Source organism: Hemiscyllium ocellatum, chromosome 43 (genome assembly GCF_020745735.1).
Source record: "Hemiscyllium ocellatum isolate sHemOce1 chromosome 43, sHemOce1.pat.X.cur, whole genome shotgun sequence".
Classification (NCBI taxonomy): domain Eukaryota; kingdom Metazoa; phylum Chordata; class Chondrichthyes; order Orectolobiformes; family Hemiscylliidae; genus Hemiscyllium; species Hemiscyllium ocellatum.
Genome location: NC_083443.1, coordinates 14410613 through 14426961, shown reverse-complemented (window position 1 = coordinate 14426961; position 16349 = coordinate 14410613). Strand labels below are relative to the sequence as shown.

The window sequence follows — 16349 nt, the reverse complement described above, 5'->3', positions numbered from 1 at the left end:
CTGTCCTCCTCCTTGAACCAAAAAGACTCTGTGTGGAGGGTTGGTAAGGTCTGGCTTTTTAAAATCTCTTTTGGCAATTTAGACCAGAGGGGATAGAAGAATGTGGGAGGTCAGGGTCACCACTGGTGTCCCTGAAGATTTCTCCTGCGAGAAGGGCACCCGACTCCAGCTCCTTAAATCCAGTGTTAGGGAACTGGAGCTGGAGCTGGGTGAACTTCGGATCATTCAGGAGGCTGAAGGGGTGATAGAGAGGAGTTACAGGGAGGCAGTTGCACTTAAGTTACAAGATAAATGTAGCAACGTGACCATCAGGAGAGGGAAAGGGAATAACCAGACAGTGCAGGGATCCCCTGTGGCTATCCCCCTTAACAATAAGCTTTGAATACTGTTTGGTGGGGCAGGAATGAATATCAGGGGAAAGCCGCAATGGCCTGGTCTCTGGTCTCTGGCACTGACCCTGGCTCTGTGGCTCAGAAGGGAAGGGGGGAGAATAGGAGAGCAATAGCAATAGGAGATTTAATGGTTAGAGGAACAGACGGGAGATTCTGTGGGTGTGAACGAGACTCCCAGCTGGTTTGTTACCTCCCAGGTGCCAGGATCAGGGATGTCTCAGATTGAGTCTATCATGATTCATAAGGGGGAGGGTGAGCAGCCAGAAGTCGTGGTACACATTGGTACCAATGACATAACTAGAAAAAGGGATGAGGACCTGAAAAGTGAATATGGGGAGTTAGGTTAGAAGCTAAAAGGCAGGACGTGCAGAGTAGTAATCTCAGGTGCCCCAGGTTAGAGAGGCTAGGAACAGATAGCGAGTGCAGGTGAACATGTAGCTGCAGAGCTGGTGTAGGAGGGAGGGCTTCAGATATGTGCATCATTGGAATACCTTCTGGGGAAGGTGGGACCTGTACAAGGAAGACTGGAGGGGTGCCAATATTCTGGGCAGGAGGTTTGCTTGAGCTCTTTGGGAGGGTTTAAACTGGTTTGGCAGGGAGATGGGAACCTGAGTTAGAATCAGAGGATGGAGTAGCTGGTGAACAGACAGATACAACATGCAGAGATTCTGAGGAAGGATAGACAGTTGATAGGGCAAAGCTACAGTCAGTGTGATGGGTTGAAGTGTGTCTATTTTTATGCAAGAAGTGTCAGGAAAAAGGGTGATGAACTTAGAGCACGGATCAGTACTTAGAGCTACAATGTTGTGACCATTACAGAAACTTGGATATCACAGGGGCAGGAATCGTTGTTGGATGTTTTGGGGTTTAAATGTTTCAAAAGGAAAAGGGAGGGAGGTAAAAGAGGTTGGGGGAGTGGCATTACTAATCAGGGATAGTATCACAGCTGCAGAAAGGGAGATTGTTGAGGAGGGTTTGTCTACGGAGTCAGTATGGGTGGAAGTCGGAAACAGGAAAGGAGCAGTCACTATATTGGGAGTTTTCTATAGACCCCCCCAAAAGCAATACAGACACAGACGAGCAGATTGGGAGGCAGAATTTGGAAAGGTGCAGAAGTAACAGGGTATCATTGGTGACTTCAACTTCCCTAATATTGATTGGAATGTCCTTAAAGCAAATAGGTTGGATGGAGCAGATTTTGTCAGGTGTGTCCAGGAAGGATTCCTGACTCAATATGTAGATAGACCGACTGGGGGCGAAGCCATATTGGATTTGGTGCTTGGCAATGAGCCAGGTCAGGTGTCAGATTTGTCAGTGGGAGAGCATTTTGGTGATAGTGATCACAACTCCCTGACCTTTACTACACTCATGGAAAGGGACCAGATTGTATTTACTTGGGGGAGAGGGAACTACAATGCTATTAGGCAGGAACTGTGGGCCATAAATTGGGAGCAGATATTCTCCGGGAAATGCATGACAGAAATGTGTAAGTTATTTAAGGAGCACTTGCTGTGAGTGCTAGATAGGTTTGTCCCACTGAGGCAAGGAAAGCTTGGTAGAGTGAAGGAACCTTGGATGACAAGGGATGTGGAACATGTAGTCAAGAGGAAGAAGGAAGCATAGTTAAGGTTGAGAAAGCAAGGATCAGACAGGGCTTTAGAGAATTACAAGGTAGCCAGGAAAGAACAGAAGAATGAATTAGGAGAGCTAGAAAGAGGTGTGAAAAAGCCTTGGCAGGTAGGATTAAGGAAAACACTAAGGCATTCTACACTTATGTGTGGAACAAGAGGATGGCTAGATTGAGGGTAGAGCTCATCAGGGATAGTGGAGGGAGCTTGTGCCTGGAGCCAGAGGAGGGAGGGGAGGTCCTGAATGAATATTTTGCTTCAGTATCCACTACTGAGAGGGATCTTGTTGTTTGTGAGGACAGCATGAAACAGGCTGATATGCTCAAATAGATTGATGCTAAGAAGGTGGATATGCTGGAAATTTTGAAAAACATGAAGTTGGATAAGTCCCTTGGGTCAGACGGGATATACCCAAGGTTACTGTGGGAAACGAGGGAAGAGATTGCTGTGCCTTTGGCGATGACCTTTGCATCCTCACTGTCCACTGGAGTAGTAACATATGATAGGAGGGTGGCAAATGTTATTCCCTTGTTCAAAAACAGGAATAGGGATAACCCTGGGAAAAACAGACCGGTCAGTCTTACATCAGTGGTGAGCAAATAATTGGAAAAGATTCTGAGAGACAGGGTTTATAGTTACCTGGGGAAAAGGATAGTTTGATCAGAGATAGTCAGCATGGCTTTGTGAGGGGCAGGTCATGCCTTACAAGCCTTATTGAACTCTTTGAGGGTGTGACAAAACACACTGATGAAGGTAGTGCAGTGAATGTGGTGTACATGGAATTTAACAAGGCATTTGATAAGGTTCCCCATGCTAGACTCATTCAGAAAGTAAGGAGGCATGGGATAATGCAAAGTTTAGTTGTTTGGATACAGAATTGGCTGGCCCCTGGAAGACAGAGGAAGGTAGTAGATAGAAAGTACTTAGCCTGGAGCTTGGTGACCAGTGGTGTTCTGATACCTCTGCTCTTATGATTTTTATGAATGACTTGAATGAGAAGGTGCAAGGGTAGGTTTGTAAGTTGGTAGAATTGTGGATCATGTGGAGGGCTGTTGTAACAGGAAGGATGCAGAACTGGGCTAAGAAGCGGCAGATGGAGTTCAACCTGGAAAGGTGTGAAATGATTCCTTTTGGAAGGTCAAATCTGAATGCAGATTACAGGATTAAAAGCAGGATTCTTGGCAATGTGGAGGAACAGAGGGATTTTGGGGTCCATATCCATAGATCCTTCAAAGTTGCCACCCAAGTTGATAGGGTTGGTAAGGTGTGTGGTGTGTTGATTTTCATCTGCAGGGAGATTGAATTTAAGAGTCTCTAGGTTATGCTGCAGCTCTATAAAGCCCTGGTTAGACCACACTTGGAATATTGTGTTCAGCTCTGGTCACCCCATTATAGGAAGCTTTAGAGAGGATGCAAAGGAGATTTACCAGGATGATGCCTGGACTGGAGGGCATGTCTTATCAAAAACGTTGAGGGAACTAGGCCTTTTCTCACTGGAGCGAAGAAGGATGAGAGGTGACTTATTAGAAGTTTACAAGGTGATGAGATGCGTAAATAGAGTGGATAGCCAGAGATTTATTCCCAGGGCAGAAAAAGCCATCATGAGGGGGCATAATTTGAAGGTGATTGGAGGAAGATTTAGGGGAGATGTCAGAGGTAGGTTCTTTACACAGAGAGTGGGTGAGTGCGTGGAATGCACCGCCAGCAGTGGGAGGAGAGTCAGAGACATTCGGGACATTTAAGCAACTCTTGGATAGGCACATGGATGATAGTGAAATGATGGGTATGTAGGTTAGTTTGATGTTACAGTAGGATAAAAGGTCGGCACAACATTGAGGGCCTATACCTTGCTGTACTGTTCTCTGTTCTATGTTCACCTTTAATGCATTTACTTTGCTAAACTCTCAGCAGCAATTAACATTTATGTCACATTATGTTAATGTAATGAGATATCCCAGGGCTTTTGGCAAGACCCATAGTGAAATATAATTTGTTATTGAACCATTGAAGCAATATAAGCACAGATGCTCAAAATCTGGTTTATTACTTGGATCTGTGATGAGTTGTTTGGTCTCATTTGAGGGAGATTGGAGTTATAGAGTAATAGAGCTGTCCAGCACAGAATCAGACACTTCGGTCCAACTCATCCGTGTCAACCAGATATTTTAACCTCATCTAGCCCCATTTGCCAGCATTTGGCCCATATCCTTCTAAACCCTTCCTAATCATATACTTATCCAGATGCCTTTTAAATGTTGCAATTGTACCAGCCTCCACCACTTCTTATTGCAGCTTGTTCCATACGCACACCACCTTTGTGTGAAAAAGTTACCCCTTCGGTCCCTTTTAAATCTTTCCCTTCTCACCTTCTAGTTTTGGGCTGCCTTACCCTGGGGAACAGATCTTGACTATTAAACATATCTACACCCTTCATGATTTTATAAATCTCTATAAGGTCACTCTGCAGCCTCTGATGCTCCAGGGAAAATATTGTCTCTCTCCTGACATTAACGAAGGGTGAAAAGCAGGCCTGAATCCACTGGATTCCATCCAACACTGACCTCCGTAATGATGCCACATTAAGTTTCATGCCCTTCCTGTTGAGACTTGACTAATGATGGAGTGAATGAATTACCAGAGGAATGGAAGTGAAGTTTGATTGTCTTCGGCGGGGGAGAATGTTAGCAAAGAGAGAATCATTGAGAGGAGCAAAATTTATATCCTTTACTGGTCAACTGAGAGTTCAGTATCTCCACAATTCAGTAGGACCTATATACTCCTCAGTCTTCCACCACTGAGGCTCTTACTGTTGCTCCCCTGCACCTATCATGTACCTTTACCAGTCTAGTGATCTGCACTGTTCCCACACTATCCCCAAATCTGTTTAAAAATTCCTTTGGCCTACCTCATGCTGGGAGAGGGAAGTTGACACAGGAGGTTATTAGGCTGTGCACCGAAATCTCATTTGGAAATGTATGGTCCTAACCTCTCAGTATTTGTCCCCTTCCCATCACAAAGCTGTGGAATAGTGGAGGCCACACCAGTCTCACTTTCCCCAATCCCTTGGCTATGGCCATATGATTACCACAGAGAGAATGTGGTCAGAAGGCCTGCACATAATCTGCGGGCTGGCTCTCACCCCAACTTTCAGCTGCATTTTAAAAACATTTCAAATCAAAACGATATGTATCATCAAAAGTGCTGTAAGCCCACACTTGCTGAGCGTGGAGCTTAAGCAAGGGGTCAAAGGGCACAAGTTCAATGCTAGGAAGCCAGGGATGAGGATGGCAAACTAAACCGTTTTCATGCGAAAGGAGAATAGCCGTATGGACTAGGTCAGTGGGCAATGAAAACCGAGCAGGAGGGACGTGTACGTGTCCAGCATCTCATCTGGATTGTATGTACTAATTCCCACAATGAAAAGTTGGAAAGCTAAGATTGGTCTCCTGGAAAATGCATTTTCCTCTCTTTTAATTTGCTCGCGGGATAAAAGTGATGCTGCCAAATCCACTTTGCTACCCACTGGGAACATGGCAGTCTGTCTCTGCCTTGGTCTATTGACATGTTATTTTGGATTTCCATTATTACAGTTCGTTATCCCACCACTTAACCCCTCACCTAATTGATAACCATTGTAGGACTCGGGTGATATTCTGACCAAGGTCATGACCTCTTCAATGTTGACTGAGTTCTGTTTCCACAGACAAGTTGGACGAGATATATGATGATGTCACTGTCAACATGATCATCGCTGTTGTGCAAGCGATAGGCTTCTTCAACTCCTTCAATAATCCCATTATCTACACCTTCATGAATGAAACCTTCAAGAATGATTGCTTCTCTTTCCTGTCATGTTGCGCTCAGAGGCAACATCAGAAGGCCACTGCTCGTGTGCAAAACCCAAACGTAGCAGCAAGGCTAGCTGCCTGGGTGGAGGATCCCCCTCAGATGAGGAAACACATGAAGCCCGAGAATAATAACCAGATTGAGCATGTTGAGCTGAACTGGTGTGTAAATTATAAATTAGCGACTCGTGAGCCAACGCAGTTACCCATGCTTCCATGTGCTCCTCACCAGGACCTACCATGCACCTCAGGTCATGGTTGAAAATGTTTCCTTTTCGTCGGCCCTATAGCTGTTTTACATGTGACAGTGATGTTAGTGCAGCTACAATTGTCAAAAGTGATTATTTGCAGTAATACCTGGTGTCTAGAACAAGCAATTTAATAGGATTGTTTAAAAGTTGCAATAGGATCCTCTTCAACTGAAAGAGAGATTTGCGTTTGTATAATGCCTGTAACAGCTTAAAGCATTTTGCAGCCAAGTGAGTTCTCCGTGAAATGTAGACACTGTTGCAGACAGCAGTCCTTGCTAAATGAGCACACGTTGGTTAAAGGATAAGTGTTTGCCTGGACGTAGCATTCCTGCCTCTCGTTGAAATATTATCATGGCTCTTTCACATCTAGTTAACAGATGTTTTATCTGAAATACAAGGATGTGGCAGTCCCATTCTCCCTCTGATGCAGCTCTCCCGCATTCCTGTATTGGACTAAATGTCAGTCTTCAGTGACATTTGTTGTTATGATCATTTAACTCAAAGTTGAGAGTGCTACCACTGAGCCATTGCTATAAGGTTGATTTGATTTGATTTATTATTGTCACATGTACCGAGATACAGTGGCAAGTATTGTGTTGCATGCTAACCAGACAAATCATAACGTACGTAAGCACATAAGGGTAATAGAACAGAATGCAGAATATAGTGTTACAGCTGCAGAGAAGATGCACATAAAGATCAAATCTAATATGTGAGAAGTGAGTTCATAAGTCTGATAACAGCAGGAAAGAAGCTGTCCATAAATTTGTAGGTATGTGTTTTCAAACTTTTGTATCTTCTATCTGATGAAGAGGGTGGAAGAGACTGTAAGTGGTATGGGAGGGGTCCTTGATTACCTTGGCTGCTTTCCCAAGGCAGAGGGAATGGGGATGGAGTCAGTGGATGGAAGGCTGATTTTTGTGATGGTCTGGTCGGCATTTACAGCTCTCTGTAATTTCTTGCATCTTGGGGACAGCAGTTGCCATGCCATTCTGTGTTGCATCTGGATAGGATGGTGCATCTATAAAAATTAATAAGAGTCATTGTGGACGTGTTGAATTTCCTTATCCTTCTGAGGAAGTAGAAGTGTTGGTGTGCTTTCTCGACTAATGTCGACGTGGATGGACTAGGATAGATTGTTGGTGATATTTACTTCCAGGAACTTGAAACTCTTGACCATCTCCACCACAGCACCATTGATACAGACAGGGGTGTGTCCTGCACTCTGCTGCCTGATAACCAGTCATCCCGTATTCCCAATTCCTCCGCCTCCGCCGTATCTGCTCCCAGGAGGACCAGTTCCACCACAGAACACACCAGATGGCCTCCTTCTTTAGAGACCGCAGTTTCTCTTCCCACGTGGTTAAAGATGCCCTCCAATGCATCTCGTCCACATCCCGCACCTCCGCTCTCAGACGCCACCCCTCCAACCGTAACAAGGACAGAATGCCCCGGTGCTCACTGTCCACCCTACCAACATTTGCAGAAACCAAATCATCCGCCGACATTTCCGCCACCTCCAAAAAGACCCCACCACCAGGGATATATTTCCCTCCCCACCCCTTTACGCCTTCCGCAAAGACTCCTCTGTGACTACCTGGTCAGGTCCATGCCCCCCTACAACCCACCCTCCCATCCTGGCACCTTCCCCTGCCACCGCAGAAACTGCAAAACCTGCACCCACACCTCCTCCCTCACCTTCATCCAAAGCCCTTAAGGAGCCTTCCAAATCCATCAAAGTTTTATCTGCACATCCACTAATATCATTTATTGCATCTGTTGCTCCCTCACCACCAGACGCCTGGAGGAAGAACGCCTCATCTTCCGCCTCGGAACACTTCAACGCCAGGGCATCAATGTGGACTTCAACAGTTTCCTCATTTCCCCTTCCCCCACCTCACCCTAGTTCCAAACTTCCAGTTCAGCACTGTCCCCATGACCTGTCCTACCTGCCTATCTTCTTTTCCACCTATCCATTCCACCCTCCTCCCTGACCTATCGTCTTCATCTCCTCCCCCACTCACCTATTGTACTCCATGCTACTTTCTCCCCACCCCCACCCTCCTCTAGCTTATCTCTCACGCTTCAGGCTCTCTGCCTTATTCCTGATGAAGGACTTTTGCCCGAAACGTCGATTTTACTGCTCCTCAGATGTTGCCTGAACTGCTGTGCTCTTCCAGCACCACTAATCCAAAATCTGATTTCCAGCATCTGCAGTCATTGTTTTTACCTAGCTCCTTTGTTTTGCTCATGTTGGGGAAAGGATTGTTGCATTTACACCATGCCATTAGGCTCTCTACCTCTTTCCTGTGGTCTATCTCATCATTGTTTGAGATCCAACCCACTATGGTGGTGTCATCAGCAAATTTGTGAGTGGAGTTAGAGCTGATTTTGACCACACTGTAGTGAGTGTATAAGGAGTATAATAAGGGGCTAAGTACACAGTCTGGTGGGGGACCGACATTGAGGATTATGGTGGAGGAGCTGTTGTCCCCTATCCTTACTGATCGTGATTTATGGGTCAGGAAGTTGAGGATCCAGTTGCACAGTGGGGAACAGAGTCCTAGGTCTTGGAGTTTGGAGATGAGTTTAGTTGGAACTATGGTGTTGAAGGTGGAGCTAAAGTCAATAAATAGGAATCTGACTTAAGTGTCCTCATTATCCAGCAGGTGCTATCGTGTAAGTCTTACCACAGTCGACATGTGTTCGTGTGGTTAGTCTGGGATTCTAGTTTAGTCTGGTATTGTCCCTAGACCCCCACTTTTGGCTTTGCGAAGATCATATCTGGATTTTCTGTATAGATCAGGGTCACCTGACTTGAACGCCTTAGCCCTGGACTTCAGTTGGGAATGTGAGGCCACTCACAACCTTTCTGTCAATGGACCTAATTGGGTTAGAAATGGGAGCCCTATGCTGCCATCCTCTTGCCCAATTAATTAAAAGCACCTCACGGAGTCGAGAGGGGGGGAGCGGGGAAGCATAAAATTCTGTCCAAGGGCTCACCAGTAGGGAAGAGTGTAACAGGAAGAGAAATGTAATGTGATGATCTGAATACATGTGCGATTCAAGGTTATGAAAGGTCTGGATGCGTTATAGAGGCTCTAATGAAGTAGAGTTGAGGCTCAGGTAAACAAGATGATCATTATTTACTTGTTATTATTTTTATGGTATTTGTTTTGCAACTTTTATTTTTTTGCTTTGAGTTGTCTCTCTTCAATGTTAAGCCTGGTATTGCTTTCTGCTATATTGTAAGTAATTGTATGAGCAATATCTTTTCATGTCACTGCATTCTGACCGGTTACTTTGTCCCTTATAAAGCTTCAATAAACAGTTAATTCCAAGACATCATGCAGAGAGTGGTGGATTTTATTGGTTTTCATATCTTGAACTCCTGACTGAAGTATTTGGTATTCCCTACTCCATACTGCAAGTAAAGGGGTCAATGACATTGCTGCCTCTCAACTGGAAGCTCTGGATTCAAGTCCCACTCTAGTGTTAATAGAATGTCTGGTTTCTCCATTGTGGAGAGAGTTTATTATTTGGGTGGTATCACAGCTCTCATCCCATGTCCACATGTGTACAGTTAGGTGACTGAGTCAGGCCTATCAATGGCAGGACCAACATGATGAGCAACAAGAGTGCGCGTGCAGGAGAGAGAGTGAGTGTGTGCATGTGAGAGAGTGTGTTTGTATGTGTGTGCATGTTTGGTAAAGCGTGTGTGTGGGTGTGATGTGATGTAAGCCTGTGAGAGGGTGTGTTCATGGCTGTGAGTGTGGGGGTGTAGTGTGTGTGTCTGTGTGTGTGTGTGTGAGAGGCAGCGTGTGTTTGAGAGAGGGTCTGCGTGAGTGTATGAGTATGTAAGAGTATGTGTGCTTGTGCGTGTTTGAGTGTGTGTGCGCACGCGCGCATGTGTGTGTGAGACAGTGTATAGTGTAATGGAGTCACCCGTAATGCAACACGAACCCAAGATCCGGGTTGAGGTCATCCTCGTGGATACCGATTTTGGCTATCAGCCTCTGCTCGGATACTCTGCGTTGCTGTGTATCCCGAAGTCTGCCTTGGAGGATGGTCACTCGAAGATCCAAGACCGAATGTGCTAGACCGCTGAAGTGCTCCCTGAGTGGGAGGGAACACCCCAGTCTGGTGATTGTTATGCAGTGTCCATTCATCTGTTATCGTAGCATCTGCTTGGTCTCGCCAATATACCATATCTCAAAGCATACTTGCCTGCAGTGTATGAGATCGACGTTAGCCGAGTCACCTGCCGTGTACATGGTGGGTGGTGTCCCTACAGGTAATGGTGGTATCCATGTCAACACTCTGACACATCTTGCAGTGGTTGCCATGACAGGCTTGTACGGTGTGGTTGATATTGGCCTGAGGGCTGAGCAGTTTGCTGCGAACAATGGTCTGTTTAAGGTTTGGCGGTTGTTTAAAGGCAAGAAGTGGAGGCGTAGGGAAGGTCTTGGCGAGGTGCTCATCCTCATTGATAATGTGCTGCCAGCTGAGATGAACGTGGCTGGCTTTTCAGCTCCTGGGAAGCACTGGATAACGAAGGGTACCCTAACGGTTGCAACCCGTGTCTGTCTCCTGAGGAGGTCATTGTGGTTTCTCGCTGTGACATGTTGGAACTGGTGATCAATGAGATGAGCATCGTACCCTGTTCTTATGAGGGCATCCTCGAGCACCTTCAGGTGTTTATCACGTTCCTCCTCATCTGAACAGATCCTGTGTATGTGTAGGGCCTGTCCGTAGGTTATGGCTGTTTTAATATGTTTAGGGTGGGAGCTAGAGAAGTGTAGCATCATGAGGTTATCCATGGGTTTGTGGTAGAGTGAGGTACTGAGGTGCCCGTCCTTGATGGAGATGCGTATGTCCAGGAATGAGACAGTTACTAAAGAGTAATCCATGGTAAGTCTGATGGTGGGATGAAACTTGTTGATATCGCCGCGTAGTTGATTCAGTGACTCCTCGCCATGGATCCAGAAGAAGGAAATATTGTCAATATTCCTGGTGTATAGGGTTGGTTGAAGGTCCTGTGTGGAGAAGAAGTCTTGTTTGAACTGTGCATGAAAATGTTGGCATATTGAGGTGCAAATTTGGTCCCCATAGCTGTTCTGTGTGTCTAGATGAAGAACTGGTTGTCAAAGATGGAAACATTGTGGTCAAGGATGAAGTAAATGAGTTGTAGGATGGTACTCAGAGATTGGCAGTTGTTGGTGTTGAGTACTGAGGCTGTCATCGTGGGGGGGTGCTGGTGTCGAGTGCTGAAACGTCCATTATGACGAGGAATGTTCTCGGTTCGACTGGTCCGTGGGTGCTAAGTTTCTGTAAGAAATCTGTAGTGTTGCGATAGAATCTGGGGGTGTCCCCTGTACAATGGGTTTCAAGATGTCTTCGACATAGCCAGAGAGGTTCTCACCCAGGGACCCACTGCCTGATCCGATGGGATGTCCCAATGTGTTGGCTTTGTGTATGCATTCTGTGTTGTTTGGTCCTATTTCACAACCACCTGCTGAAGGAGCAGTGTTTCGAAAGCTAGTGCTTCCAAATAAACCTGTTGGACTATGACCGAGTGTTGTGATTTTTAACTTTGTCTACCACAATCCAACACCGGCTCCACCACATCATGGACTGCAGCAGTTCAAGAAGGCAGCTCACCACCAGCTTTTCCAGGGCAATTGGAGACAGGCAACAAATGCTGGTCTAGCCAGTGACACACCCATCCTGTGAATGAATAATAAAGAATAGGATCATGTGTGATCATCTGGGGAACCGAAAGTTAATGGCATTCTTCTTACAAAATTGGAACAGAAGATGACCATTCAGCCCCTCAAGCCTGGTCTGCCATTCAGTACTATCACGGCTAATCTATTTGCACTTCGAATTCCACATTCCCATCTTCCTCCAATAACCTTTCCTTTCTCTGCCGCAGAAGAATCTATTGTCTCAGCCTTAAAAATGACGGCGTCTTCATTGCGTTCTGAGGCAGAGAGTTCCAACATCACACAATCCTCTGAGAGAAAGGATTTCTCTTCATCTCTATTGTAAAAGGGGGAGCAACAATTTTAAAATGGCATCCCATAATTCTGGACTGATTCACAAGAGGAAACCTCCTTTCCATGACAACTTTGTCAGGACCATTCAGCCTCTTCTGCACTTGAATCATGTCATCCCTCACTCTTCGAACTCTAAGGCCCTGTCTGTACAAATTGTCCTCATAAAATAACGCACTCAATCTAAGTATCAATCCAGTAAATCTCCCCAAACCACTTTTAATGTATTTATATCCTTCCTTAAATAAGAAAACCAAATCTGCACGCAGTATTCAAGATGATGTCTCACCAATGCAGTGTACAACTGAAGCATAATATCCTTACGTTTGTGTTCAGTTCCTTTCCAAGTAATTAGAATATAGAATGTAGAACATTACAGCACAGTACAGGCCCTTAGGCCCTCAATGTTGCATCGACCTGTGAACCAATCCAAAGTCCATCTATCCTACACTATTCCATTTTCATCTATATGCCTATCCAATGACCATTTAAATGCCCTGAAAGTTGGCGAATCTACTACAGTTGCAGGCAGTGTGTTCCACACACGTACTTCTCTCTGAGTAAAGAAACTACCTCTGACATCTGTCCTATATCTATCACCCCTCAATTTAAAGCTATGCCCCCTCGTGCTCGCTGTCACCATTCTTGGAAAAAGGCTCTCCCTGTCCACCCTATTTAACCGTCTGATTATCTTATATGTCTCTATCAAGTTACCTCTCAACCTTCTTCTCTCTAATGAAAACAGCCTCAAGTCTATCAGCTATTCCCTCCATACCAGACAACATCCTAGTAAATCTCCTTTGAATCCTTTCCAAAGCTCCCACATCCTTCCTATAATGTGGTGACTGGAACTGTACATAATACTTCAGCCGCACCAGAGTTTTGGACAACTGCAGCATGACCTCATGGTTCCAAAACACGATCCCTATATTAATGAAAGCTAACACACTGTATGCCTTCTTAACACCCCTATCAACTTTCTGGGATCTATGTACATGGACACTGAGATCTCTCTGCTCATCTACACTAGCAAGAGTCTTACTATTAGCTCTGTACTCTTTATTCCTGTTACTCCTTCCAAAGTGAATCACCTCACACTTTTCCGCATTAAACTCCATTTGCCACCTCTCAGCCCAGCTCTGCAGCTTATCTATGTCCCTCTGTAACCTATAACGTCCTTCGGCACTATCCACAACTCCACCAACCTGAGTGTCATCCACAAATTTACTAACCTATCCTTCTATGCCCTCAAATAGGTTGTTTATAAAAATGACAAACAGCAGTGGCCCCAAAACAGATCCTTGCAGTACACCATTAGTAACTGAACTCCAGAATGAACATTTCCCATCAACCACCACCCTCTGTCTTTTTTCAGCTAGCCAATTTTTGATCCAAACCGCTAAATCACCCTCAATCCTATGTCACCGTATTTTGTGCAATAACCTACCATGGGGAACCTTATCAAACGCCTTACTGAAATCCATGTACATCACATCAACTGCTTTACCCTCATCCACCTGTTTAGTCACCTTCTCAAAGAACTCAGTAAGGTTTGTGAGGCACGACCTACCTTTCACAAAACCATGTTGACTATCCCTAATCAACTTATTCCTTTCAAAATGATTATAAATCCTATCTCTTATAACCTTTTCCAACACTTTACCCACAACTAAAGTAAGGCTCACTGGTCTATAATTACCAGGGTTGTCTCTATTCCCCTTCTTGAACAAGGGAACAACATTTGGTATCCCCCAGTCTTCTGGCACTATTCCTGTAGACAATGATGACATAAAGATCAAAACCAAAGGCTCTACAATCTCCTGGCTTCTCGGAGAATCCCAGGCTAAATCCCACTTGGCCCAGGGGACTTAACTACTTTCACACTTTCCAGAATTGCTAACACCTCCTCCTTGTGAACCTCCATCCCATCCAGTCTAGTAGCCTGTATCTCAGTATTCTCCTCGATAATATTGTCTTTTTCTAGTGTGAATACTAACAAAAAACATTAATTTAGCACTTTCCCTATCTTCTCAGACTCCAAGCACAACTTCCCACTAATATCCTTGATTGGCCCTAATCTTTCTATAGTCATTCTTTTATTCCTGATATACCTGTGGAAAGCTTTAGGGTTTTCCTTGATCCTATTGGCGAATGACTTCTCATATCCCATCATGGCTCTTCTTAGCTCTCTCTTTGGGTCTTTCCAGGCTAACTTGTAACTCTCAAGCCTCCTAACTGAGCCTTCACATCTCAACCTAACATAAGTCTTCTTCTTCCTCTTAACAAGAGATTCAACTTTCTTAGTAAACCATGGCTCCTGTGCTCAACCACTTCCTCCCTGCCTGACAGGCACATACTTATCAAGGACACACAGTAGCTGTTCCTTGAATATGTTCCACATTTCAGTCGCAAGCATCCCCTGCAGTTTCCTTCCCCATCCTATGCATCCTAAATCTTCCCTAATCACATCGTAATCACCTTTTTCCCAGCTATAACTCTTGCCCTACAATATATACCTATTTCCTTCCATTGCTAAAGTAAACATAATGAATTGTGGTCACTATCACCAAAGTGCTCACCTACCTCCAAATCTAACACCTGGCCAGGTTCATTACCCAGTACAAAACCTAATGTGGCCTTACTCCTTGTTGGCATTCCATTAGATTTCTTGATTATATGCTGTATCTGAATACTAACTTTTGTGAATCATGCACTAAGAAACCTCTGTGTGTTGGAATTCCACACTCATTCTCCATTTAAACAATGGCAACAAAATGACCAACCTCAAACTTCTTGACATTACAGTATACCCCATCTCCCAGAGTTTGACCCTTTCACTCAACCCATCTATTATGTCTGTTTCACAATGTATTTTCCAAGCTATCTTGGGGTTGACTGCAAATTTAGCAACAATGACTTTGTGCAATTTGCCTTCAGTCTTTGATAAAAACTCTAAAAGGTTGGGGACCAAGCACAGACTCCTGCGGGAATCCACTCACCATATAGCACCAATCAGGTGGGGACCCATTTATGTATTCTCTTTGTTTTCTGATCGTCTTCTATACATGCCAGGATGTTGTGCCTCTACCTTTTGTTTTCTTAAATATGTTTCATGTAACTCCTTATCAAATGCTTTCTGAAAAAGCAACTACATTATATCTATAGGTTCCCCTTTATCCAAAGCAAATTAAATCTTTACTGAATTGTGGGAATTTTGGAAAATTAATGCCTACGCATCTAATAGTATATTATCTCCCTCTTCTATCCCTTGGTAGTAAATGTTACATGGAGCTGGTCGCTGGCTAACTAAAACTGGAAAGTTGTTCTGGTTCATCGTATAAATTGTATATTAGCAGCCACAGTGCATTGTCCCACATTCAGCCAGTTAAGAGGGTAATATTGAAAAAAACTGATCTGTCTTGCATGGTGTCAAGCTTCTCAAATGTGACAGAGCCACTCGTGAGTGCAGACGGTTCCACCATACTCCTGACTTGAATGTGATAGATCGAGAATAAACTTCCAGAGATGGTCCACTCAACCTGTCCTTCTCCTGTAGCTACAGTGTTGAGTTAGCTAGTCCAGTGAGGCTTCTGTTCAATGGTATTCCTGTTGGTAATGAGAGAACTCATCATCATTGACACAGTCCCCAAGGCAGCTCTAGGGGTGAATGCTGGACTTCAAAATGGTTATTATTTAATATTTACAAAGTCCAAAAATTTTTGCCACTTGCCTGTAAAGGTCTATATGTGATCTGCAATATGCTGCCACTGATTTGGCGTTGTCATTATTAGGTTTGTAAAACATTGCAGAATCCTCACCCTAAGGTTCCTTCACTGATCTAATGTTGGGAGGACGTTCAATATTGAAATGATTGAAGGTGGTGGGACATAAAATACATCTGTGAAAGATAGATGTAATGTTACGCTGGACCTTGGATGATTGGCATCTGATAATAACTTACAAGACTTATCCTTTGTATTTGGTCTGACTTCAGTCCAACTTTGACCCCAAGTGACCTCAATTGGTTAGGGTTCTTAAGCTACAAAGTTGTTCAGATGTTCCCCTAATATCAAGGGCAGCAATGTTAAATCTCCTGTTGTAGGGTAGATTAGATTACTTACAGTGTGGAAACAGGCCCTTCGGCCTAACAAGTCCACACCGACCCGCAGCCATTCCC

General features: G+C 44.5%; 1 protein-coding gene across 1 annotated transcript in view; it reads left to right on the top strand.

The window, feature by feature from the left end:
- Positions 1-6127, top strand: part of LOC132834949 (pyroglutamylated RF-amide peptide receptor-like) — a 59454-nt gene extending 53327 nt beyond the window's left edge. Inside the window, exon 6 of the mRNA XM_060854118.1 lies at positions 5724-6127. Within this exon, the coding sequence (XP_060710101.1) occupies positions 5724-6127 (404 nt within the window). The remainder of the gene's footprint in view (positions 1-5723) is intronic.
- The last annotated feature ends 10222 nt before the right edge of the window (positions 6128-16349 follow it).